A 27,468-nucleotide genomic window follows, 5' to 3' on the forward strand; every position below is an offset into this window, starting at 1 on the left:
CCAGGAAGATAACAACAGGGTAGCTTTAGAAATTTTGATTGGAAATAACTATCCTGCATAATCCACTGTTATATGTGAATGGGGCCTGATGAATGAGAGCGTGTGCTGATTTCACAAATAACCTGTTTGCTTTGGGACAAAGGAACCTGAGTCAGGTAGTACAGTTACTTTGCTGCTGGATAGGAAGCTGTCAATCAAACTGTCCCATTGTTGCAGAGAATACAGTAGATTTCTTTCACAAATTGTATACTTCTGAACCTTTTAATCATTTGACTTTGGTTTGGTGGTTGATGACACATAATTCTGGGCTTCTGACCAACTCAGAACACAAGTATTTGTTAATGCTGCACATGGAATTTACGGCGGAAGACAGTGAATGGAGTGAATCTGCATGCAGAGCACTTTTTTTTAGAGCAATGGAGTGCATCTGCATGAAAGGCAGGTTGAGATCCGGGAATCCTTGTAGGGTGTTAGACATATAAATTGCCTTTTACGGTGCAACATAAATCAGAGAGGACGATGCATGCACAGCCTCTCTATTCCCCCACTCAACCTTTCTTCTCAGATATTCCGAAAACAAATGCATCAGCCCTTCAGCGCTGCCGTTCCCTCTCTTCCCTCGGTGGTGGTGTGATGCTGTGTGTGTGTCTATGTGTGTCTCCCTGTGTTTCCTTCTGACAAAAGCTGCTCTCGACAAGCCGAGCCTGCCCCCTCTCAACACCCGTCTTATCTGTTAACATTGTGCTCCATCACGCTGTGGTTCACTGGAAGCCCCCCCCCCCATCACCAGCACAGTCCCCCACTCTCATCCTCACATCCACCCTCGGAGCTGCTTGTCTGACCCGGCTCCATCCTTCCCCACCAGCTCCTGCTCACCTTCCCCTCCTCAACGCGCACACTCATTTCACTCGGCCCGCGTGCCGCCCTCCCTCGGACCCACCCGTCCGCGCTCCATTTCCTCCTCCTCCTCCTCCCTCTCGTTCCCTCCAGCTCCCTCCCTCCGTCCCCCTTTCTGTCTTCCAAGTGTTTATCTCGCCTCCTGCGTTCTGGTCCTCCAGGCAGGCAGGGAGACAGAGAGCGCTCTCCCCCGGGTCAGTGACCCTTGTCACGGGGACAAACTGCCCACCGCTGCTTGCCTACACAGCTGGAAAATTAAGGACTTGTGGGGGCGAGAAAGTTCAGAGTGACTGTGTGCAGGCATCCTTGTGTGGTGTGTGTGTGTGTGTGTTTGTAAGAGATAGAGAGAGAGGTACCAATGGATTAGTCTGCGTTTAGGAAATAAAGAGGTACAGACATATTGGTTTATGTGTGCGTGAGAGTATTAAGAGTCTATTCAGTTTTCCTATTGTGCAGATGTCTGTCTGTCTGTGTGTGTGTGTATGTGTGTGTGTGTGTGTGTGTGTGTGTCTGTGTGTGTGTGAGAGAGATCAGGTTAAACAGTCATGTTTAGAGAGGAAACATGCTGCAGATGGTTGTGGGTGTCCAGCTGTTACTCCATCTAATGGGTTAATGAGTATCACAGCATCCATCCAACTCACTCTCCCCCCTCTCTTTGTGTCTCCATCCCTCCATCGCTCTCCCACATTAGACTGCTGGTGCACAACCGCACAACTAGCGAATAGTGAACAGCACATAAAAAAAAAAATGCCCTTCCATTTTTTTTCCCATCCAGGAATTAATATCGATGCCAAACATGAATCGCTCTTTGTGCTCTGTGAAGGTATAAACTACAAAGCTAATGCCCAGGTTGTGTTATTTTTGAGTTACATTACTGCTTGTCTTTCATCCTCATCCAAATCAATCACCCCTGGAACTGGAGAAATACAGTAAACACAGTCAAGAATTTTTTTTTCTCAGGGGCCGTTTGACAGAATGACTTCCTGGGTCTGTCTGGATTAAACTTCAGCTGAAAAAATACTTAAAATTTCGAAAACACCAGCTTCAGAATAATCAAACATGAGATGAATTGTGAATAAAGTTTTTAAGAGTAAAATGTGAACATTTAATAAATGAACACTAAGAAACTCAAATGGTAAGTGGGCTACATAAGTATGAACAACCAAATAAAAGCCCACACAAAGCATGCAAACACAAACTGTACGACTGGAGCTTGCATGGCTTCAGAGAAGAAGCTTTAATGCTTTAATGAATAGCCTGCATTTGGGTCTTTACACGCGGGTCCAGTTCAAATGCATATGCCAGACTGGGACTTAAATTAATAGTATTTCAGAAGATAAACTATATGGCGCATGGTAGATCGAATACCTCCGCCACGGCCCAACAGTCCACTAAAATTCAATCACACTGCACCAAATTGAACAAACTCATAAATATCAAGATCCATGAATGACTCCATGGGAAAGGGACAAAAATGTCTAAATTGCCAGATCTCGCAACATTGAAGAAAGCTATAAATTCCTGGATCATTACAATCGGCGCTACAACATGTCCCTTCCTTCCACCGAGTTCTGTGTTGAAATCAAGTCAGTAGTTTTGGCTTTATTCTGCTGACCAATAAACCCATCAACCAACCAGCCATTCAAACCAACTAGCCAACCAGCCGAACCACCAAACAATCAACCAGCCCAACTTCTGACTTACCATTAAAAAAAACATCTGAAACCTCCTGTTCAAATACCCCAAAAAGGTTGGCTTTCTTATTAACCTTAAAGGACACTTAGTAAAAAGTATACCCCCTATTTTTTAATCTCTACCCTATTTCTTCAATAAAAAACAGCTAGATGTATCTTTAAGTCAAGAATGACAATTGTTAGTACAGTGGTGACTTTTTCCCAAGAAGGAATAAGTACACCTTTCTCTTCCTACGTGCCTGAATCATCTTCGCTGTGATTCATCTTCCTTCTATACCCCAGTAGCACACCCATGAGCACAGCTCCAGCAGTGCCAGCCTGCACCTGGCTACAGCATGCACTTCAACGCTGTGTCTGCAGGAGCTCAGACAACACACAGTGAGGAGAGAGGAACAGGACGGCTGGACCTGATCAGGAGAAATGGGTTGACATTTGGACCCGTGCCCTTCCAGTATAATGCTGCTGAGAGTAAAGGGTAGTGCGTGGAACTGTCTGCAGTGAACCCCCACACCTATGAGTGCTGTTCTAGGATCCTTTATTGGGAGTATTTAATATCTAGTTATGGTCTGTAAAAATAGTTCCTTGTTGCCCTCACTCTCTCAATGTATAAGATTAATAAAAGGAGCCTCCATCTAACACTCGGATTTTAGGAATATGTCAAGTGGATCATTACGCCGTTGTTTGTTGGTACCCTGGAGGACGCTACCATGCACAAGGCTGTGTGAACAAACAACAATACACGAGGAATATGCATACAGAAACACACGCGAGCAATCGGAGCTGAGTAATTACAATAGAATGTCACAGGGAACATCAACATTCGAATAAGATAAACAACATGAATATTCATGACTTTGTTTATTATCGCCGTGTGAGAGACAAGACAAAACCCGCTGCAAGGAGATGTGTCACACAATGAAAAGCACAACAACACACCGTGACACAGACAGGCGCGCACACACACCCTGACATTCTCTGGCATCGATATAAACACATTGATATTAATATGCTGCTACACAGACATTAGGTTCAGAAGAGAAAAGAAACATGCTCACACACACACACACACACAAACAACGATGCTATGAAATGCTGTCAAACAGTTGCACAACACATTTTTTTCCAGCAGACAGGTACACACTGTTAACTGTAAAGATTCATTTCACCCTGACCCACAGAAACTCCCTCACAGGTTGCTATAAAAAGTCGCGCATCTTCCCAAATCTTTGCCTCTGTGACCTCCGGTTAGTTCAAAACCCCCTCAAGGTCGAGTCGGATAATCTACTTTCCTCTCTGTTGCTTCATTAGCACCGCTGAGTGATACTTCCTCTGTTTTTCTCCTGTTGTTTTTCCAATTGGTCTAATCTCTCTGTGCCCCAATATCCCGCTGTAATCCGAGAGCTGCTTTAAAACTGCCTCCAGTGGGCAGTGCACACACACACACACACACACACACACACTCACACACTCACAGACCCTAATAAACTGTGCACTTACTGATGCAGACACTCTGCTGCATGCATAAACACTAACGACGCTCTGGAAATACTTCATTGGTCATCACATATATGAAGGTTTGTGTGTGTGTGTGTGTGTGTGTGTGTGTGTGTGTGTGTGTGTGTGTGTGTGACGGAGGGACAGGTATAAGGAAAGAGATGGAGCCATTAGTATGGATATGCAAATGCTGGGATGCATGTGTACATAATGATGCTGGATCCTCTTGCTTGTGTGATCTGTCACTGAATACTCTGCGTCTGATGATCAGTTTGCGGTCGCACGCCACGACCCGCCGTGCACCCGGTGTCGCGGGCAACCTTGGCGAGGACAAATGAAAAGGCGGAGATGGCTCTGGAAGACTTCATAATTGAGATCAACCCCTCCGCTCGTCACAAATGAGAAGACAATGTTATAATTACTCCTCAAGCGAGTTGTTTCTATTTTTCCATTTGCTTTTCATCTTTCTGCCAGGCGGTGGCCATATGGTGCATTGTTTATGTGTGTGTGTGTGTGCTGGTTTGGGTGCGTTGGATTTGTATGGGTGTGTGTGTGTGTGCGCGGGCAAGTACAGCTCAGAAAATCCCATTAAGGAGGATATGTATTGGTTTGCAGTGTTATTCAAGGCTTTCTGGGACATTAGCACTGACATATCTTTCAATGTCAGAGCAAGCGGCAGAAAACAAACTAATCTGCTTCTCCTGCTACCCTCCTTCTCCTCTCCCTTCTCCCTGTTTTACTTATTTTCTTCCCCCTCTGTCACTCTGCATCAATCTTTGTCTCACACCGCCCCTTTCTCTCCATTTACTCCCTCTCCTCTTCGCCGCGATCCAACATTTCCCTCCTCTCTGTGCGTCCCTCTCTCCCCATCGCACCATGAAAGTCTACACCGATAAGTAGTATGGGCTGTTTTTTTAGGAATCGCACACAGGTTGAAATTGTGCAGGAGTTCTGCTGTCAACCTGTAAACAAAAGAAAAAGACGTTTCCCCTGATATCTTATGTGCTCAAGAGCAGCGAGACGTCAAATCCCGACAGGACACAGACAAATACACGAAAAGAGCGCACAAACATATCTCAGTTACACAGAGCATCAAGGCCAATTATATAATGTGTAAACTAAATGCCAGGTGCTTGCTTTGTTGAAAGTTCTCAGTAAAACACAGTTATACTCACTGAAAACAACAGCAAACACTCTGGCTGTTATAAGAGGTACACTACCCCCCCCCCCCCCCCCCCTCATAGAAACCTGTCTAGATGACAGGTTCAGAATGTTGATTATGATTCCAACCTGACAACATGCAATGATAGTGCCAATATACAAAAACACATCACCCGCAGAACAAATGGCGTGCAATAAAATGAACACAATTGTTATTGACACTGTAAGATCAAAAGAACAGCAGGAGAGAAGAGAAGGGAAAAGGCAGTTAGAAGAAAATGTCACTGCTCAGGTTCAGTGTTGAAGTGTTGCTGATGGTTCCAGCGAGTTCAACACATCCAGACTCATCTGTCTGACGCGGGTTTGTCTCCTTAAGGCCCAAGCTGTGTGCTGACGAGTTGCTGTGACGGTGTGAGGATCTTAAGGTTTTCGCACCAGGTTCCAGTGACATAGATTCATCGTCTCACTACTGGGATTTAAAATTCTCTCACATGTGCGATGGTCGCCTTCTCATAACATTATAGCATTAAGTCAGCAGTTCCCATAGACTGTATTTAAAGATAGACGAAAAGACTGTGTCCAAAAGTGAAGCCAATTCGTCTTGACCCCCTCCTGGGGGCTGGCCGCTGTACCTCCTCCAGGTCAGTGGATGGGACATGGACCAAACCAAAAAGTAAAAATACACATCGAATAAATGTTTCTCAAGGATGGATTCTGTCATTTTAGGTAGTTCTTATCACACTGATGTTTATCCAGCTATTCCTTTTTTTGCCAAGTTTGATTTTAAATAGCTATTTGATGCTATAAAACTAAGTTGAAACGTCATGACTGAGAACCGAGACTGACTCGCGATTGGCTGTGTGCGTGTATGGGCGGGACCTCGATCATGACTGCCCAGACTGGCTTAGTTTAGCTTCAGTTTTTTACAACAGGGTCGTGTCATCCATCTTTATAAACAGTCAAAGGAAAATTCAAAATGATCATCTATGCAGCTATGAATAATAACAGCTGAATCACAAATTGGGTATATTCTGAAAAATCATTTTAATGGAAATCTGCATTTTCCCTCAAATATCTATTCATCCATAAAAAATTTACATCTTTGCTTAATTTGAAAATGAAGGTAGTGGATGATGCAAGATTTAATTTTAGAAGCAAAGCACGTGTAGATGGACAAACTGCACTATTCTCATTATCAGAGAGTTGATGGGATTTCATCGCTTTCAGCTTTGGCTTAAAGGTCATGTTCGTGGTGAGAGAACTTAACACTATGTAAAATCACAGAGGAGAGGCGCATGACCTTGTGTATAATGTATTCATTTAATTGTTAAGTATAGCTAGAACCTGATTTTTTAAAAACTCTGTGTATTCCTTTTAGCAGCTCGCTGAACCCTCGGGGCCGCGAAAATGAGAATTTCCCAAAGGAGATCAATAAGCTATCACGTACGCTTCACCATCACCCAGTATGCTTCCATCAGAAATCTCTCCCACTTCAATGCTACCGTGCAGAGATCTTTCTCTCTCCGGAGATTCATCTTAATGCTGCCGTCTCATAATGCTCCTCGCCCATTAATATTAGCGGCATGGACATCCATAGGGGATACCCTTGCAGGAATATTAACCACACACACACATACACACGTACACACACACACTAAGAGACACACGGAAAAAACACTCACAGCCATGCACACACATTCCTTTTCAGATACGACAACAGTGAAGGGAGTGCATACATTAAAATCCTCCATATATTTTGGGGGATCAGCTAGAGTGCCTTATAAAAAACAGACAGACACACACAAATTCAACACTGGTTGATTGGCAATTCTTACTCAAAGACGGGAAGACAGAGCAATATTACATGTAAGTTAAAATTTGTTGGAAGCCCTCTGTGCATTAATGTGTGTGTGTGTGTGTGTGTGTGTGTGTGTGTGTCTGTGATGCCTTTGTATATAGAGCCTTGGGCCCACCCTTCAGCAGTGAACATTTCAGAGAGGGGATGAGATAAAAAAAAAAAAGAAAAAAAAAAAAGAAGAATAAATAAATATATGGGAGATGGAGTTGAAAATAGATAACAGTGAGGGAGGAAAAGAGTGGAGATGCACAAATAAAAGCATGGGAGAAAAAAAAAACTGAAAAATAATAAAAAATAAAGATAAGGCTTCCTTTGTGAGGCTGTTTGTGTCACTGCGAGTTGAGGATGTTGCATTGTGTGCTTGTTCATGATGCTCTGCCTGTGTGTGTTTGCTTAATAATAATGTGTGCGGCTTTGAAAAACATGTGGGTGCCTGCGAGTTCAGAGACGTGATGGGCAGGAGTGTACCGCACCCACTTTGTCGCTCTCCCTGCCAAGATCCTCATTCGTCTCCTCTTTTTTTATAGCTGCAGCTTTGTGCGCCTTACACTCAACTAGAATGCAAAGAGAAGAGAACACACCGCTGTCCCTGCTATAACTCTGGACTGGCTCTTCTTCAGTCCCCGGAAGACAATTAACAAGTTTAATGTCTGGTGTTGAACGCCAGTGCACGCAATACCTGTATCAAAACCATTAGCAAATTGTTCACAATTGGATGTGCTGAGTGCTGCCTTTTGTGTATGGATAATGGACTCCCTTGCAGGCTCTTTACATTGACTGATGTCTAATTTCCCCCTGAAAAGAGCAGAGGCAGGAGACAGTCGGCGTGCTCTGTGTGAACCTGCTCCCAAACAACAGCCTGTTATCTGGGGCGGGATGATGCACCATTATAAGTAGATAGTGGAAGAGATTTATTACTCCAAGAATTCCCAATGACAAATAACTAAAAGCTCACGATGAAGTTGAGTCTCTGAAGGTCAAAACCATAATTAATTAATTCGGCTCCAGTATTAATTATGTCCCCCCACCTTTTATTGAATTATGGATTAAAACATGATAGTTAATTAAAGACTAATATAAAGAGTACTAAAAATTAGCAAAGGTTGCTTTAGCAAACAGTCACTGCTCCCACTCATCATGCGTCAGAGCAATTTATAGCATACTTACATTCACTTTCACTGTTTAGACACATGGCACAGGGACCAGCTGTTAAAAACCCTGCTAATCTGTTGATGATGCATATAAACATTTTCAGGATGTATGTTTAAAGCCAATAAAAACAGGACTGAGTCATTTCTTATTTGTGCAAATTTTTGCATTTGTAAATCTATATATCCGTCTTTTCCTTAAAAGCGCTGAATCTTTACCTCCACCAAGAGGGAGATTATGTTTCACCCCTGCCCATTGGCTCGTCACACAGAAAACTACTAAGATGATTCCCATGAAATTTGGTGGAAGGATGTGGTACGTGACAGGAAGAGACCATTTCATTTTTTGAGAGGATTCAGACAAAGTGGCGGCTCCAGACTTTCACTACATTGCAGTGCGTTATTTTGATATTTTCCCAGGGAATAACCCATGGGTCATGATAAAAAAATGAGTTTGTTGCAGTCTGAATTTAAGGGAATGTTTTGCCTGGGCGGACGATTAAGTGCCAATATATTTTGATTGTAAGCAGAATTAGGCGAAAAAACACTGAACAAGTTGCCATGAAACTTTCTGGAACGAGGGGAAATGGGCCAAGGAAGTACAGATACCATTTTGGCACAGATCTGGACTAAGAGGTGATTTGGTGCAGTTTGATTGAACTCAAAGGGGACAGTTGTTCTTTGGCGGAGGGATGCGCTCTACTGGTGTAATCCAATATTATTGACAGTGTTTGACTTGTAGTTCCAGTCATGTGCACCTGCTTACATAGAAGAGGTTAAACCTTGACAATCAATGAGCCTCCATCCTGAGGAGGTGTTGTCAAGCATGTCTTGTTATTCTTCTGCATTATGAATGAATACATACAGTCCACATGTGGACTTCAAAAGACGACTGTTAGGTTTGTGCGCAAACCACTTTACCTGGAGCAAGAAAATAATATAACGCATGGCCTCGGGCACCTCACACCATTTGATCTGTAGCCGTGTCCTGAGATAGAGCACTAATTTCAGGTGCCAGCAGCTGAGGCGGACACATCAGAAAGACTTCGCTCAAGCTAAAAATACGAGAACGTGTAAACTGCTTTTAAGGAAAGCACAACACCTTCTCACAGAGCAATTTGCATTATCCACGTATGACTGGAAAACGGATCCATTCAGGTTTGTTCAGCTGTGCAAACCTGAAGGGAATTACAGTTAATATTCTAGTCTGAACTATGTGTGCTCGCTCATTTTAAGATTTTTAGAAGAGTTCCTTGACCCTGATCTCACAGGGGAAGGAGTCCATGAAAGGGACATAAGGGAGGGGATGTCGCACCTTGTTATAGCCCTATGAGACAAATTGTGATTTGTGAATATGGGCTATGCAAATCAAATTTGATTTATCGATAATTACACATTTACACTTTTTTCCTCTGTTGGGGTAAATTCCATGATTCTGGATTTTTATCTTTGTGTTAAGACACAGTTTGTGGTGTGGTCCCTGAAAAGAGCAAAGGCATGTGTGGTCACACACAAACACACACACACACATTACACAAGCACTAATACAAAGAGGTGAAGAAACCAATACAGATACACACATCAAAAGCCTCACCAACCGTTGGTGATGTATCAGCAAACAGTTACACCACACACACACATTATACAGCTACACAAACCCACACCAGACTAATTACACTCCCATTTACAATCCCCCCCAAAAACGGAGAGTGACTTTCATAAGTTCGTGAAACTATGAGAGAGAGCGAGAGAAGAAGAAGTTCAGGGGAAAGGAAAACCGAGAAAATAGGAGAGAGAGAGAGAGAGAGAGAGAGAGGGAAAAGAGAGATGCTGGCCTGGCAAACAGCTTATTACTCCAACTTAATGTACTGTAAAGTGTTATACTCTTTTACTTTGACACCTGCGCCTGTGTAGCTATAAGCAGTGAGTGTGGCTCTCAGGTAGGCAGAGGCGGGCCGGGATAAGACACACGACTCTGTCAACACAACATATGACAGCATTATCCCAGGCAATGACGCATTACCGAGGCAACGGCGAACAGAGAGCACACATTATGGGATGTAAATGATTTGGGCTCCGCGGTGACGGATCGCACTTTGTTGACCGGTTTCTCTCACTAAACACCACTTTGTCACGAAAAGAGAGGCTCGCTCGCTTGTCCCCAATCACACACACACACATACACACACACACAGGTTGGAAAATCTAACACACACACCCAACGACACACACATACACACACTCCTGCTGTTTCCTATTAGCAAACCTTCTCCCACCACCAACCCGTCTGCGTTCAAGGGCCCTCTCTTCTAACCTGTATGTGAGCGACAGGAGAAACGTCTCAAGCCAATTCCATTCGATAATTTTTTATCGCTATATAAAGCCCAACTTAACGCTTCAGCCACGAGCGCCTCTTATCAAGCGAGCGGGCGCCCCATCGCCCCCCTGGGGTCGGAGGGCCAAAACGCCGCCCGCAACCTTGAAGGGGAGACGGATTCTCATCACTGCATTCAAAGCAGGGAAAGATAGAGAGGATAATTTAACGTTAATTAGCATCTTGTCTACAGGGGGTAAAGAGAGGAGAGGTGGGAAAAAAAAAGAAGAAGAGAGAGGCAGACGCTGGGTTGATGGGGAGAGCGAGAGAGATGCCCCGAGGCCGCTGGTGATGGTTCTCCTTTCCCTTGTACTTCAATATATTAGCCCTTGTTCTCTCCTGGCCCCTGACTTGCTTCTTGCCTGGAGCGCTTTCACAATTTAATGACACTGTAACCAGAACATTAGTCGGGTAATGAAAGACGTGGCACAATCGGGCAGCGTGCGAGTACAATAGGCTAAAATAAAAAGAACACATGACATAAACTAATAATGACATTATCCCCAATATAGTTAAAAAACCAATGACCAGGCCCAGAATAAACATTTATGTATTTTTTCCTTTGCATCAGCAGTAAAACCGGCAAAAATCTAAAAACTAGGTAAGAGGCGTGAGTTGACTTTAAAGGCAAACTGCAGAGGAGCGAGCACAACTCAAAGAAGACTGGTTAAGGGCCTATTTTTCAAAATAAAACATAATTACACACAGACTTTTGTCATCTGGATGTCAGCTATACTCGTAAGCATTTCACAGCATTGCACCATCATTGGTACCTGTTGTTTTTGCACGCGCACACACAGAGACAAAAACACACACATATACACACACACACACACACAGACAAACACATCCGAACAAACACACAGAGAAAAAGTAATTGTCTGCTGCTGCTACATCTGTACGGTCTAATGATGAACATCAAAAACCCCAAAACGAGGTAAAAAATAAACAAGTTGTTAACTGAAGGCTCTGAATAAAGTCATTAGGGTGCATTTCAAGAGCTGTGACCATGTGTGTGTGTGTGTGTGTGTGTGTTTGTGTGTGTGGAATATCACTGTGGCTTCTGAGGCAATAATTGAGACCAGAAGTGCCCAAGGAGTGGACGGTAACAACGCCACGCATACACACAGCCTCATTATCCTGAGCCGCACTCGTCTCATATCTATGGACTCCCAGGTTTCTCTCCTCTCCTCCTTCTCTCGTAACCTTTTTGTTACATCAAAGACCAATTTTATAACCCGTGTTTCTGCACATGTCGGTTGTTAAGGGTCACAGACTTTAACGCCGGACTTCATCCAGCCATTTGAAGAACATGCTGCTGGTCAGGTAGCGTGTAACATTCAATATGTTCGACGGTAAAGAATATATCAAGAGACCACGCACTAGACATCTTAGTCAAGCGCACTACTCCCCTGAGGCCCATTCAGCTCTCGTGGATATACCTTTCTGAAATGTCCTTTTTTCATCAAGACCCGTGAATTATTCCCAGGAAGATCTGTGAATATGACAAAAAAACTCTCTCTTGCAGTGTAATCCTTTCAATAGCTATCGTGTTATATCAGTTGCAAACAAGCAACAAATAAAGTGACGAGTGAAAACGCAACAATTTCCGCAATAATAGGTTTCATCCAACGCAACAACAACATATAAAAATATAATTATTTTTTATTGTGTCAGCACAGTGACAAAGTATGACTCACAAATGATCTACACCAGATTTGTTCATCTAGTGCCATTCTGTGCATAAAGAGTTTAAAACCTTCACACAGGAGAAAACGTGTGCTTTAACTAAAATAAAATAACAATGTGACATTTATTGCAATAATTATTGAATTGACTCATATAAAAAAAAATATATCTTGATATAATGCATTAGATGTGCATATTTTATCCTTTTCTTTTGCCATGACCTTCAAATTATGTTTTATAATTACAGCTGTTATTATTTTATTTTAATGTTTGATTTGTAGTTCTTTTATTTTACCTCTTTGTAAGGACTGTTTTGAAAGGTGCTTAGCAAATACATATGTATTATTATCATTATTATAATTAGTAGTAGTATTTATATAGCCCAACCATGTATTTTACAACAACTAATATATTACATGTTATGAGCAGTACAAACTCATTAATATGATGCTGAGGAAAACTGATGAAATCATATTACAACTTGTGCTCTAAGTGTTGTTCTCAGCTCTATGGTAAGCCATTAAATCACTTGCCACACGTCCTTTCTTTTACACTGAGTGACCGACATATCATGATCAGTCGTGTCGGCCACACACCGTGACTGCAGTGTGTTGACCGCTCTGTGTAACAGCAAAACAGGATTTCCAATTGCTTTTTCTCTCCCCTTCTTTCTTTCCCTCCAGTCCGTGAAGCTATTTCTCCTCCGATCATCCAACGCTCCCATCGAGCTGCTTATCACCTACTCACATCTCGTCTTCAGCGACCTGTAACATTTTAACAGCCAGTAAAAATGCTAACGTAACAAAATCCTACAATGTCCTGAAATAATGGCACTTCAAAGCATTTTTACAAGTAACCCAATAACTTTGTACAGGATGGGACAGAAAGTGGCTCTGACAATCGCGACTTTGTGACATCACCCCAGATTAATTGGTTGGGTGGTTTTGCTGACAGCGGGTGGAATCTCTCCTTCACAGAGGAGGTGGACGTGTCGCGGTTCCTGCGATCTCATTTTTAGGGCCGGTCGGGTTATTATCTGAAAACATTAACATCTTTCTATAATTGAATTTTGCTGCCAGTGTTGCTACATCCTCTGTGAATGAAACAAGTTTGACTGCTTGATTACACAACTAGATGACACACCATTATATTATTCAGACAAAAAATTGTCAGAGTCGGCAATGTTATAATCATCCAATGTGTGAAAGTGTTATACTTTATTATTGACACGTCTTATGTTACATTTGCAAAACTTTTTAAAGATTAATATTTGCAAAAGGCACAGGTTGACTTTGCGAGCAATTTGCCCAAATCTTCCTCATACGTGCAGAGAACCTGTGCGTCTGTGTTGCCCCGTTCATCAGGCACTTACAGTAAGTCTTACCGAGGCACAGCTCACTGGAACTAATGAGCTCATTTATCTGATAGAAACATTTCTTTCTTCATTAACCACGGTGCCTTAAATTATTCTATCAGTGCTTCAGGCAAGTTTCGACAAATAAAGAGAGAAACAAAGGGTTTTCATAAAGTGACAAAATCTCTGGGATGCAAAGGTGTGTGCATGTGCGTATGTGGAATTTACCTAGTATTAAATCTGTAGTTATGTTGTGTGTCTAATGGCGAGGGTTAGTGCCAATGCACGCAAGAACAACACACAGCCTAAATCATGCTTGTTTTTCCTGTCCTATCCAGAAATGGCATTTAGACCCAAAAAATTGTCTTGGCACATGTTGTGTGTCACAAAATCGACTGGGCCGGAGGCAAGAGTATGCAAACAGGTCCGTCTCTACAGACATCAATACTCTACATATACTATACTTTATTTAATGTCATTGATGAGGGAGCATAGCAATTCCAGCATGGCTCCTGGAGGGATACTGCAGAGACGTTTAGTGAAGACAAGGCACTCTATGGAAAAACCTCTGGGAATGGTTTATTAAGGCAAAGAAGTGCACACGAGCCCGAAGCAGTGCTCCTGGAGGAAACAAGCTGGTCCTACAACTATTTGTTACCTCTCCTTCTTGCCTTTTCCTGATGGTGTGGTTGTGTTCTTCTGAGCAACAGCATCCGTCCTTTAGGAGGAGACTGCAGTGAATCACCGGACATCTGGCAAGTGACATCACAGTTGCCTCGTGCAATGACCAATCTGTCAAATATAACAAGCTGTGTCCGGGAGGTGGATGAGCTTGTTACATGTTTGACCTTCATGGAAAACAGCAGCAAGCAAACTAAAATATACTGGTCGTGAACTTTTGAACATTTGCTGCATCAACATTGTTGTGTGGCAACAGGACTTGAATTTGTTGTCTATACTGATTTCTCATTACGGCTCACGGCTCTTAAAGACTCTGTACCAAGCAGAGGAGTTGTTCAGACCCATGCTGGAGCCCTTAAAACTGTTAGGATGGGAAACCATCCACTTCTCTGCAGGTGGGTTAAGGTCGATCACAGAACTCTTGAGTAAACAGGGCTCAGCCAGACAGATGGGACTCAGGTTCAGGAAACTGAAGGACAGAGTCAAATTGCTTTGTCATTTTCAGTTTGAATTTGTAGACCTTTGAAGGCAGCCGTCCACTGGTGACATACAGCACCAAGCCCGCATCAATGAAGTCATATAAACATGGACGACAGATTCCCTCAAAGATAACCCAAATTATCTCAATAGACCCCTAGTGGCTGCCTACAGTATAGGTCAAAAACTCCACCTCCTCCATGTTAGCAAATTGGACATAGGTCAAAGTGCACACACAACCCCCCCCACCCCCCCCCCCCCCCCAAAAAAAAAGTCTTTGGTTTGCATCTGCATGAGGACTTGTTTGTGCAACCACTGCTTGTTTACAGCTTGTTCACGCTGTAAGGGAATGATACTAATCCATAAGTGGAGATTGCTAATCAAAGCTGTGGCTCCGACACATTGGATATAGTGTTCAACAGTCACTGACAGACAGATGCAGAGACAAAGAGTGGAGAAAAAAAAGATTTAAAAAGGAAAGAAGAAACTAAGTTGAGGTGAAATTGGAGACTTGAAATGATAAAGGAGAGAAGTACAAAGTGAGAACAGGGTGGTGAGGTAAGTGTGGATTAAGTGCAGTGAAAAGATGGGTCAAATTGATACATTTGGATGCAGAAGATGAAGGAGGAAGAGGGGAGATGGAAGAGGGGTTGGGGGGTACATTGGACCGTGTGTCGGTCTAAGTTGTGTCTCTGTATTTGTAATGCTGCATGCATCGTTTCAATCCAGCGAATGAGGACATTGGACAGGGGGACAAACTGTGTCTGTGAGGTGATAAATATAATTCAAAGGGCAGAATACGTGGAACAGGTGAGGAAGGGGTCAGACAATTAGGACAATTACGGCTCATATTTCAAATTAAGGGTGTCACTGGTGGCAGAATATAATTCCCATTTAACAATTGGTTTATTTTCTAAATGCCATCTCTGGTGTAATAGATGAGATCAAGATGCAAGTGTACATCTTTATAGCAGATTGTGTGTGTGTGTGTGTGTGTGTGTTTGTGTGTGAGTGTGTGTGTGTGTGTGTGTGTGTGGCTGTGGTACGCAGTGGAAATGCTGTTGACAGTGTAACTTGATGAAAGCTGACAGCTAATTTATGAAGCATATTTTGGGGTAAATGATTTTTCCCGGTACTACATTCTCACTCATTTTAGACTGGTAATTGGATTTCCTTAACTTACAATGCACTGAATCAAGAATAAACTACAGTGGTTAATGAAGGACTGATGGACTGACTGAATGTGTGTGTGTGTGGTCGGTGGGTGGGTGGATGATCTCGGATGCAAGAGTTCACGCAACATCGTCTTAATGTGAAAAAATCGCAAATTAATAGTGTGTGTGTGTGTGTGTGTGTGTGGGTGTGTGTAGATGACATCTCTCAGAGCAGCAGAGGTTAATTGCAAAGTTTTGGTCTGCTGCACTAATACCCTACTATTACTAACCACCTATTGCTTTACTCCTTCTATGTCAATCATGGAGCATGGACACACATATAATACAACACACATACACGCACACACACACACACACCGACATACACACTATATGTTATATATACATTTAACAAACCTGCAATTTTCGATTCCTCCCTCATCGCCTGTCCATCGTCTCTCTCTCTCTCTCTCTTTCACTCTAATTGCCAGGGGTGTCTTGTCTTTAAGAAGCGCGATTGGTTTCTGTGTGCATGTGTGTACGCATGTATGTGTATGAAGTATGTGTGTGTGTTTGTGTGGGTGTGTTTGTGTGTGTGTGTGGATGGCAGAAAACTCAGACAACGACAGCAAGTGCTCAAAGTGAAAGTGAGTAGACGCTCATGCACACGTATACACACACATGCACACACAAACACACACACGTCCTCCTCAAACAAGATATTAGACTAAATAACAAGCATTGACACAGACTGAGCAAAACAAGAGTAAAACGCTGCTGCCTTTGTCTCTGCTGTCCCCAGCAATGGCAGCTGCACAGCTGCACGCTCTCCTCCCTTCTCCTCTGTACGGCAACACAACGACACAAAACCCCTGTTCAAACTCTACTCTACCAACCAGAACCCCAAATCAAACATATCTGATCAAACCACACATGACTCAACCATTTTGAAAGACACCAAACTGACACTCAACCCGAGGCTTGCTAAGGTACATTATCTTATATTTTAGTGCAAACAAACCTGATGCAAATGAGTGTACTACAAGTTTACCTACTGAGAAAGATCCCAGCCATGACCCCACTGATTTCCAATGGTCTGTTTAAATACTACCATTAGTATTCTAGTGCTGCGTTGGGGCAGGTTGGAGGCAAGAGCAACGCATAAGTGAGAAATTCAAAGAAAACAATTTAAAAATGTTAATGAATGTGTGATGGATAAATGTATTTGCTACTTTGGAGTGTGTTTTGCTGTAGACACATCCAGGGCAAATTTCCCACGGAGACGATAATGTCTATCTCATGTCTCATCTTATTTCAACAATGAAACCATCTCCGTCCACACAACCATTTAAACTTCAAGTCGGTACTAAGACAAACTAACACATCTGAAAACATGCATCACATGACCGTTCACGTAACCTCAACACAAATTGATTGGTTGGTGATTCCATTGTTGCATGAAAAGTTGAGCCCTGTTAATAATCGTTTCAAAATAATCTCCATTTAAGCCCATACATACTTTTTTCAAACTAAAACAGAAGCATCAGTTTCCCAACTTCTTTTTTTCAGGCTGGAAAGTGAGAATGTGGTGTTAGTGAGGAGTTGTGTGATGACGAGCCACAAGAGCAGCTTCAGTGTTTGCTGGATTAAGATCTGGCCATGGCCCCGTCACATTTGTAATGCCTCATTAATTCAGATTTTTTCATTTAACTCGTGTCCTCCCTCTGTCATATATCCCCAGACAGAAGAGCAGATGGGAACAAACCATCTGAAATAGAGACATCATCCCCAGCTTTTACCTGGCGTGTTGAGCAGTCTGGACTTCTGACAGCTGTAGACGATCTGCTGCTCACAGTACTCTGCGCTGTTGGTGATGGCGGTCAACTGTAAACACATGGACACTTATTCTTGTATCTCGTTCAACCAGACCGGTCAATTTCATGAAAAGCATAAATTATCGAGCCTCAAAATGAAACAAAAGTGCACAGTGATGTTGTTATGATTTGGAGAAGCTGAAAATGGAACGAGGGATCCATACGAGTTAGGAGGAAACGTGATTACAGGACGGATCCGCCACACAGGCCGTGTCATCTCGTGTGACTCAGTCGTCGTGTACACTCTGCAGGTGGGAGCCGCTGTCACTCCTCACCGGAGGGCTGAATGCTGCAAGGCTCACACGCAGTTTGCTTTTGAAGGAGAGAGTGACAGCTGCAATCTATAACCACTCGCCACAAAGATTAGAGATTTGACTCCCGAGCAGACTCAGGTAGTTGGAGTCGTGCGTTGCAGAGCCGGAGCAGCGCCTGGAGGCCCCGAGGTGATACACTGGTTATTATGTTGGATTATTATTAAGCGTTAGAAAGAATTAAGACCGGATGAGTAGAGGGGCTGCAGCCTGAGAATGGATTGCACTTTTTCTCCTCACAGTCACAAGCTGGAGAGAATACGACGCTGCTGTTGGTGTAGATTTGTCAAAGCTGTGACAGCAGACATATTGGTTTGTAGCCTGAATGTTACAGTGGTTACAGCCTGCATGAAAGGTTATGTTGTTTATCTGACGGTCAGCAGGACGACTCAAAAACTACAGACACGATTTTCCTGAAAATTTGTGGAGGGGAGTTAAACCCAAGGAAGATCTCAATACATTTAGAGCTGGATTCAGAGATTCGGGTGGATCCAGGATCTTGTTTTTTTTGTTATGTCGAGATGGACTTGGCGAAGTTATGAGCTCTCTGAACAGCAGCCAACCCACTACCCAGGGAAAAATGACTCACTTCCCTCTCATTGACAATAGGTGCAGGAAGGAGGGATTCTTATATCAACAATAACAAGCAATAATTTCAGAATATGATGTCTAATTTTTGATTATCATTTATTGGGGGTTAGAAAACTCTAACCAAACCAAATGAAGGTTCACCAGATTCTCAAGTCAACTTTGTCCGGCTTTGTTTGGCTCCACAATGTTCAGCCATGAGAGAAGTGACATATATTTATAGTTTATAGACAACATAGACTGTGTAGGTGTGACTGTAAAACATAAAGCTAGACGTTCTTCACAAACCTGTGCTGATGCTGGTTCAGGATGAAATAATATTTATCTACAGTTTTGAATCTTATATTAAAAAAAACATGTTTTCTTCATATGGGAACAACATCACTTCTCTTTATAGTAAGTTTGGGGAGGGGGTCAGTTTTCTTACCTGGTCCATAGAGGCGCTGTAGTTGACCTGCAGGACCGTGCGTCTCTCTCTACTCGAGCCGGTCACTGTCGTTTTGGGTGGCAGGTTGTTCATCACTGTCGTCCATACTTTGTCCTCTTTACACAAAAACACACACACACAGGGTTTACAACGTGGTAAAAAACAACAACTCTTCAAATGCTAGAAACAAACCTGTTGCACATCACTTGTTTGAGTCATTAAACACATTTGCATTACCAGTAGAAACAGCTCAAACTTTTACTACTGAATTTTTCATATTAACGATTTCAACTTCATTCAACATTTTGAAAATCCAAAATAACTCATGTGAAGATATATATACAAACATGACATGCAGTTGCCATGGCAGTAAAGTTTGTTCTGTGTTCTCAAGGGTTCAACAGACTCTTGTGCACTGTTATGGTATAAGCCAGTCACTCAGACATCTCCCTGTTCATTCCCACTGTCAGTCGGGGGATGTGAGGTGTGTGTGTGTGTGTGTGTGTGTGTATGTTTGAGTGAGTGTGCAATTCAGTGTGACCAAGGGGCTAGCCGGCGGACGGCAGTGACATTTCATTAAAAGTCTCGCCTTTGCTGTGTCTGCGTGCTCCTCTGTTTCAGACAAACAACTTATTCAACCGTGTGTGTGTGTGCGTGTGTGTGTGTGTGTGTGTGTGTGTGTGTGTGTGTGTGTGTGTGTGTGTGTGTGCGTGTGTGTGTGACAGAAGTATCACTCAGGCCATTGGAGCACTCTCAGGTTTACATAACAAGTCTGTTTCATATGTGTGTGTGGTGTTTGTGTTTGTGAGTGTGTGTGTGTGTCTTCTTCTTCAGAGTTAAATGTCAGCTGGGACAGCGTTGCCATGGAAACCCCAGGTATTGCAGGTTAAGAATGTGCAGCGCTGCAGAGTTTTCTCCTCTCACAGGTCACTGGGTCTGGACTGAGTCGGGTAGTGTGAACACACTGCATGTAGGCGAACACACTGCATGTGCGCGCACACACATACACACACACACACACACACACACACAGAACAATAATTACAGGCCCTCTGACACACAAACCTGTCATGTTGCAGGTGACTTTAAAGGGGCCAAGGGGTCCGCTGCCGTCAGGGTCGATCCAGTAGGTGTCAGCCGACCTGCCCAAATGCTTATAGGCCTCACACGAGGGCTCATAGATGGCTGGGGGAGGTTAAGAGGAGAAGAGAGGGAAAAAAAAGGTTTTTAGAAAAACTCAACAGCAATAGGTGCTGGATGGATACCGAGGAGAAAGACTTTAAGTATAGCTGCTGAAGTTATAATGCTAAATAACACATAACAATGACAAAGATCTCATTGCTGTTGACACCAGTATCATGTTGAAATATATACATAGATATTCTTAAATATCCATATGTTGTGATAATGATTTCAAAGCACTGTGGTAAATGTGGTTTGTTGTGGTCTGAGGGTGGGGCTTGTTATGGGAGTGGGATTTCTAGTGTCAGGTTAGAAAAATACAGCACAAGTCCTGGGATGGACTTATATCACATGCTACCCACAGTGACAATGTTAAGACAATAAAGATGAATCACTGCCCCGAGAAAGCTGGCATCCGTTTCTCTACTTTTCCAATGTCGGTATTTAACATCTACATTGTTTTACTTGCGAAATGGAGCATTGATTAATGATATTGTAGAATTTAATGATGGATCTTAAACGGCACATGAATGTCTGCAGATGCTCTTTTGTTCCCTCCTCAGGAAGGGAGCTTCACGTGGTTGCCAGTCTCTATTCAGCGCCTGTCAAGAAGTAGTGTCTTGTCCCACACACTCCAGCAATCTATCTGACAACATATTGATGTTGTGTTTGCTTTGATTTACACAGAAACAGCTTGACGGATGCAAGAGTGAAACTTTCTTGATTGAGGCAAAGCTGTTTTTAAAGAGTTGACACTGAGTTTCAAATAGAAAAAAAAAAATCAGAGGTTTCTTCTTATTGGCTTTGTATAACTTTTACAGTTTTTTCATATGTCTAATATTTCTGCCGGCTTGGATCCTTGTCTACGGTCATGAGTTAGACAGTGGGAAAAACAAATGGAATCACGGATACAAGTGAGGAGCTTGGACAGCCGGAGGGAGCTCGGAGTACAGAGCTGCTGCTGCTTCGCATCTACTGAAGCCTGTTAAGGTGAATATGCTTTTTATTACATAGTCATACATCTGTTCTTTCTTTTAGCTGGGACCCTCTCCTATGGAAATCAGCAGCTGGTAGTGGCTGACAAAATGAGATCATGGATACAAGCAAGCAAACAGAAGGGTTTGGACCTGAAGTTCAAAGTAAAGCTGTTGCTTGTTCGCGTTGAAAGAGGCTAGTTAAGGTGGTTTGAGCATTTTATTAGAATGTCTTTGGTCTAAGAAAAGGGAGGTCTGGATCACGCTGATTAGACTGCTGCAACCATGACCCAACCTTGGTTAAGTGGAAAAAGATTCCTTCTGTCCTCTTTTATCCCTTCAATCTCTTTCATGACACTATTTGACCATTGTTATTAAAATTACTTGTTTCCTAAACTGTCCAAAACCAGCAGGCATTTGATAAATGATGACGTAAACAAAGAAAAGTATAAAATCTTAAAACTCAAGAATTTGTACTCAAAGCAAATTTGATACTTCTGCAGAATAAATGAACATTTATATAACAACGACCCACTATAGTAATAGTATCAACATGTAAAGCGAACTCCAGCTATTTTTTTGTTATAAATGTTAAAATAAAGTTTTGTGACTTATGAGACATTCACATTCTTCTTCACACTAGATGTCCTCTCTCTCACCCTCTTTTATTTTGTACATTTGTAGAGCACGGACGAAGGGACCATTCTTAAGCCTTAAAAAAAAAAAATCCTTTCTGGCTTTGTTTCTCTCTCTCTCTCTCTCTGCCTGTGTTCTCTTTGTGTTAGTGCTGGTGGGTTTTTCTTCTCCTCAAAGTACACATCGCCGTCAGACAAGTCGGACCTCTGAACACTTCAAAAGTGCATCCGTCGCTCTGCTGAGAATTGTGGCTAAAATGACATGAAGGCGGACAAAGGAAGGCAAGAGAAGAAAACCACGAAGAACAGAACACAGTGGTAATAATGTGAGGGTAAGGGAGGGACACACAACCCCAAGAATACACACACTCTCTCTCTCCTGTACTTACAAGTGTGACACGTGGCTCCGTTGTATCCCGTTCCATCGCAGGTACAACTGAAGCTGTCCCACGTCTGTTTACACCGGCCGCCGTGTTCACAGTGATTAGGCATACACCTGGAAAGATGGAGAGAGAGATTCAAAGGATTTTGTGAACATGTGCCGGCCTTAAAATGGAAAATGGAAAAAAAACACAAATTCAGCTCTACATCAAAGCCTCAAAGCCTGATTCAATATTGGTTATAATATCTCATAAAATGCCAGCTTAAATTCAATAGGCTTCACCTAATTGGACACACTCATAGAAATTAGTTCCCTAAATGTGACTGGTTTTCTTTCCCATCAAGATCAATGAATTATTCCTTAGGTAAGTGATCACAATTTTCCTGAATCCAGCAACTGATCCGGATCTGCATCAACATTTGATGGGTTCCTCCATGACACATTTCACAGCCTTCAAAGCAAGTTTTGTGGATATCGGATTTAACCCACAATGAAGTGGACGGACTGTGGACTCCTGGAACACCACTCGATGATTAAACAACGATGACTCCTGGGTGAAGGGTACAATGTTTTCATAGTGTAATGACTCTCTCACTCTGTGGTGCAGATTAAATCAGGAAATCGATCGGGTTCAAAGAATCAGACTAAAGGGGGGTCACCTGCATCAGCATGTAAAAGCATCTTAATTCCAGAGCATGGCTTAACCAACTGCAGGATTTAAAAGTTGTTATATTTATACTATCCAACAGTGAGGGCAAAGACGTCAATTTATATACAAATAGCAGTTAGAAAGCCCCCCCACCAGCTCCACTTAGCTACAGTAACATGGAGCAGTCACGCAGATGGTTACTTACCTAAAAAAAATCTCTCTCTCTGTTTTGGCCTTTTGTTTATTCTAAGACAACGTTTTGTCACTCTTTGCTGCTTTTAGATATTATTTTTTTTGTCTGGCTATTACAGTGTGGACAAGTAAAAACTGAGATGTGGTCGCTTGAGTCCAGTATTTGACTGTCAAGAAATTGTTGCTCATGTCAACCAACAGGAAGCAGTTAGGACCTGCAGTAAATCTGTATTATATTTATTGAAAAATGCCTCTTACCTATGCTTTTGTCTGCTATCACAACCTGTTGTCAGCTGCACTTAATTTGTGTATTGGTTATGGTCCGAGGAAGTGTAGTGTCGAGTTTAGTGCAATTTGGAAAAAATTGATTTGTTCAATATTCATAAAATCGGAATAAACAGGCGAACAGCGTGTGCAGACTGAGTTGAGGATGTCTTCTTCCACGACCTCGAGTAAACTACAGCGCTGGCCTCTAACTGTTCCTGATCATTTGAATTTCACCGTATCGGACTGACACAGGTCGGACACAGGTGATGATCTCCGTCCTGGCGGCAATATGATAGATTGATACAATTTGATTGATTGATTATTTTGAAGAGCTGTGAAATTTTGTCGATTTCTCAACTGCAGTTTGAGGGCACTGCACTAGTTCTATCAAACTGGGCAGCAGCAGAGATGAGAATGAAAAAAGTTCCACATGTGGATGAACTTTGTGGCTCCAGTGCACAATGTTGTGTTTTCTTAGCCACACTAGGAGGAACTTTATCCTCCCAATTCAGTATCCACACTTCAGAAAGCACTTCAAATGAAAGAGTGCAAGGGCAAGTAAACAGTGTTATCTTCCCTCAGTGTGAACACAGCACGAAGCACATTGTAGTTAAGACATCACCGCCTTTCTTGATGAAATTTGAATACCTATTTACATCCTGAGCAAATCAAAGTTCTGCAGTTTGATCTGCCTGCGGGCTTTAAGCAGGGACGCGGATCCCGAGGCATTGTGGTGTTGGAGCGAATGCGCACACACACACACACACACACACACACACACACACACACACACACACACACACACACACACACACACACACACACACACACACACACACACACACACACACACACACACACACACACACACACACACACACACACACACACACAAGTAATGATAAGAGTAAAACCAGCTGGAAGAAAAACAAACACCGACTCGTGAGCTACAGGGGTCATTTAAAATGCTGAGTTTCTTCTTAAGTCATGCGGTGAGAGAGACGCGTCCTCTCTGGAGGGGGACATGATGATCAGTGTGTCACAGCCAGGGCGACTGGGAAGCTGACACAACTATACGGGCTTCTCCGTGTGATATATGACGAGTTCACTGACAGTGAATCATCTTTAACTGGGAACATTGTTTGTTGGGATGCACTTTCCTACTTTCAGAGTTAGATAGTGTGGGTGAACAAACGTGAAATACAGAGGCTTATGTTTTATGTACTGTGTTATATTTGTGCATGCAAGTGAGCAGTAATGCATGTGTAGAATGTGGGAGACATTTGGAAATGGATCATCCACCTCGCCTCTGAGAAGACTGCATTCTTTCAGACTCTGTTGACTGATGCAGAGAAATACAGGTTGGAAAATATCAAGGATTTTCACGGACATTATTCTTCTGTATTCTCACATGGGCTCACTCTGACATTATCCAGGGTTGTGACGGAGCGTCTGGCAGGAACTACTCTGCAGATTGTCTGGAGTTACTGACTCACATACAGCCCCTCCGGATAACTTTAGGAGGAGCTCGGTGCATGCCTGAGAGCAACGTTGCATTCATTGGCTCAAACTTGAAACTGTAAGTGCCTAAAAGCGACAGAGAGCAACATCCACTGTTTTATATGATAAGAATAAATCAATAAACAGACATTAAAAAGCAAACAAACCGATTCGTTTAACTCTGTCATTTGTTTTTCACAAAAAAAAATCTAATTATCTTGATTTCCTCAACATGCCATTGCATGTACTGCAAATTAAAAACAAATCTGTAGCTTCAGCAGGCCATCAAGGGGCAGGACAAAATTGTGTTTCGCTTTCATAATGAGCTCCAATCGACAAGCACGGAAAAAAGCACAAAAGGGTCATTATGCCCAGAAATCTGTGAGCAGTGAAGTTCATCGACAAAACCTGTGTGTTCTAGGCTGTGTGTGAGACAACTAAGTCGAATGGCGGCGGATGGAGAACCTCTGGAGTGTGTGTCTGCTTTCATGTGCCGCTGCATGTGCCGTTTGTGGTACCCTCAGAATAACGGTGACATTGTGGCGTGAATGAATTAGCATGCGCACAGTCTTGCCTCCTGTTTGTGTGAGGATGATATTGTGTGTGTGCGGACGCCTGTGTGTGTGTGTGTGTGTGTGTTTTGCTTCCACCGGCATCGCAGCCCAAAGAGAATCCCACAGTAGAACGGCATTGATCAAAAAGAGGTCAGACAGGGCTATTGAGCTGCCTTCAAAGACATTCTGATTAGTTCGATGGTAACACTGCGCCCATTCATCTTCCATGGTGGACCAGGGCCCATCTAAAGTACTGCAGGGCTCACACACACACACACACACACACAACATCTGAAATCAGGGCGCTGGGATAATATCAGAGGTGAGAGCAGACAGTTGTGGACGTCTCGGGACCTTCACGACGGGTCGTTCTGAAAATCTGACCAAAGACACACTGCTGTTAGCAACTGTCAGCAGTGGAAATGCACCACACTCAGCCATAATAACAGTTTCTAAACTACAGTCGCACTTAAAGGTGACACACTTCTCCACCGCAGTGTGGTTGCAGTGGCCCTGCGGGGTAATTGCAGTGGAAATGCAGCATCGTCTCAGGCTTCGGTCTCAGCATCGGACCGACTTCATGGATCCCAACGTGCTGCTCTCTGTTCTGCCTCCAGGTGTCACAACTCTCCGCCCTTAATGCACACAGTCCGATTTCGGCTTTGAAGTGTTTCACTGAATTTCATGCTTGGGCTCCGTCGGACAAACACCTTTGATCTTTTACACACATGGTTTCAGGCATTTAGTCAAAAGATCCATCGATCACGGTAACCACCCCAGCTCTAGTCGTGGGAATATTAAACACGATATACGCTACAGTGAGGAAGACGAATGAGAACAATCTTTTTTAAATGTGATGTATCACACAGCTGCTGTATCACACAGCTGCTGTAATATACCTGCATTTATGTTGACTTTGTTAAACAATGCTGCAGTTGTGAAATATCCTATAGATAACATGAGAAACCAGTTGGCAGTTACGTCTGGTTAACTATAGCGAGATGGTACCAAATAATATTGGGTTTTATTTTTCCTCTCCGATGTGGAAAGAGAAAATCAGTGATTTAATGGCACCACGTGAGCAGCAGCAGCGGGGAATGACATTTTGACATTTAAGCCACGATTAAATCACCAGACTATTACTTCCTCGTTCAGTAATCCAATAACTGCAAAATAATAATTGGGCAAAAAATAATACTCTTAAATTGCAAGAGCAAATGGGTTTTCAAGGAAATGTAATGGCTGGAGGGATTATTTCTCCAACTGTCACACCAGACAAGGTTTGGTTAGAATCCTTGATGTTTTGGTTGAGGTATCAAGGTTATAGGGGGAAATGTTTTTTTTGTTAAATAAGCAACTATGTTTTTGCCTATTCAGAATGTCTGTGTAGATACAGGACATTATTACAACACAGCTTGATAGGCTCAATTTACAGACTCACAACGACAATAATCATGTCCGCACAGTTGTGACATCATCAGTGACTTATAAATAATCATGAGCAATGACATAAGGAAGATGTGATGTCATAATTAAAGTGTGGAAGTGCAGCCAGGGGTCTTTGGGTGTGCTCCCTCCCACAGCTAACGTCATTAGGTGGCGACCTGTCCAAGATGTGACCCACCTCTTGCTCAAAGTCAGCTGGGATCGGCTCCAGCTCCCCCCCCGCTACTCTCAAAGGATAAAAAGGTGAAGACGGATATTTAATGTCCGGTCAATGGTCGTTTAAATGTGCTGCTCTGCCCAGATCAATGCGCCTGACCTCACCCTGCTGTCAATAGCATGTGTCACATGATTGATCTGGACGTGTGCGCGGTGCTTTCAGGTGCCAAGCCTTCATGAGCTGTACACTCATGTGTGAGTTATTGTGGATCAGGGGAGCGGCATCACCTCGTTCCTCGTCTCTGAGTATTGTGTTTGTATGAAATATCTCATAAACACACACACACACA

The 27,468-nt window shown here is 42.9% G+C and overlaps 1 protein-coding gene across 1 annotated transcript in view; it reads right to left on the reverse strand.

The window, feature by feature from the left end:
* cntnap2a (contactin associated protein 2a) overlaps positions 1-27,468 on the reverse strand; it is a 314,161-nt gene that overhangs the window by 79,763 nt on the left and 206,930 nt on the right. Inside the window, exons 12-15 of the mRNA XM_053412914.1 lie at positions 22,362-22,468; positions 20,247-20,366; positions 19,182-19,297; positions 17,781-17,865 (exon numbers count right to left, since the gene is read on the reverse strand). Of these exons, the coding sequence (XP_053268889.1) occupies positions 17,781-17,865; positions 19,182-19,297; positions 20,247-20,366; positions 22,362-22,468 (428 nt within the window). The remainder of the gene's footprint in view (positions 1-17,780; positions 17,866-19,181; positions 19,298-20,246; positions 20,367-22,361; positions 22,469-27,468) is intronic.

Source organism: Pleuronectes platessa, chromosome 20, assembly GCF_947347685.1.
Source record: "Pleuronectes platessa chromosome 20, fPlePla1.1, whole genome shotgun sequence".
NCBI classification, from domain to species: domain Eukaryota; kingdom Metazoa; phylum Chordata; class Actinopteri; order Pleuronectiformes; family Pleuronectidae; genus Pleuronectes; species Pleuronectes platessa.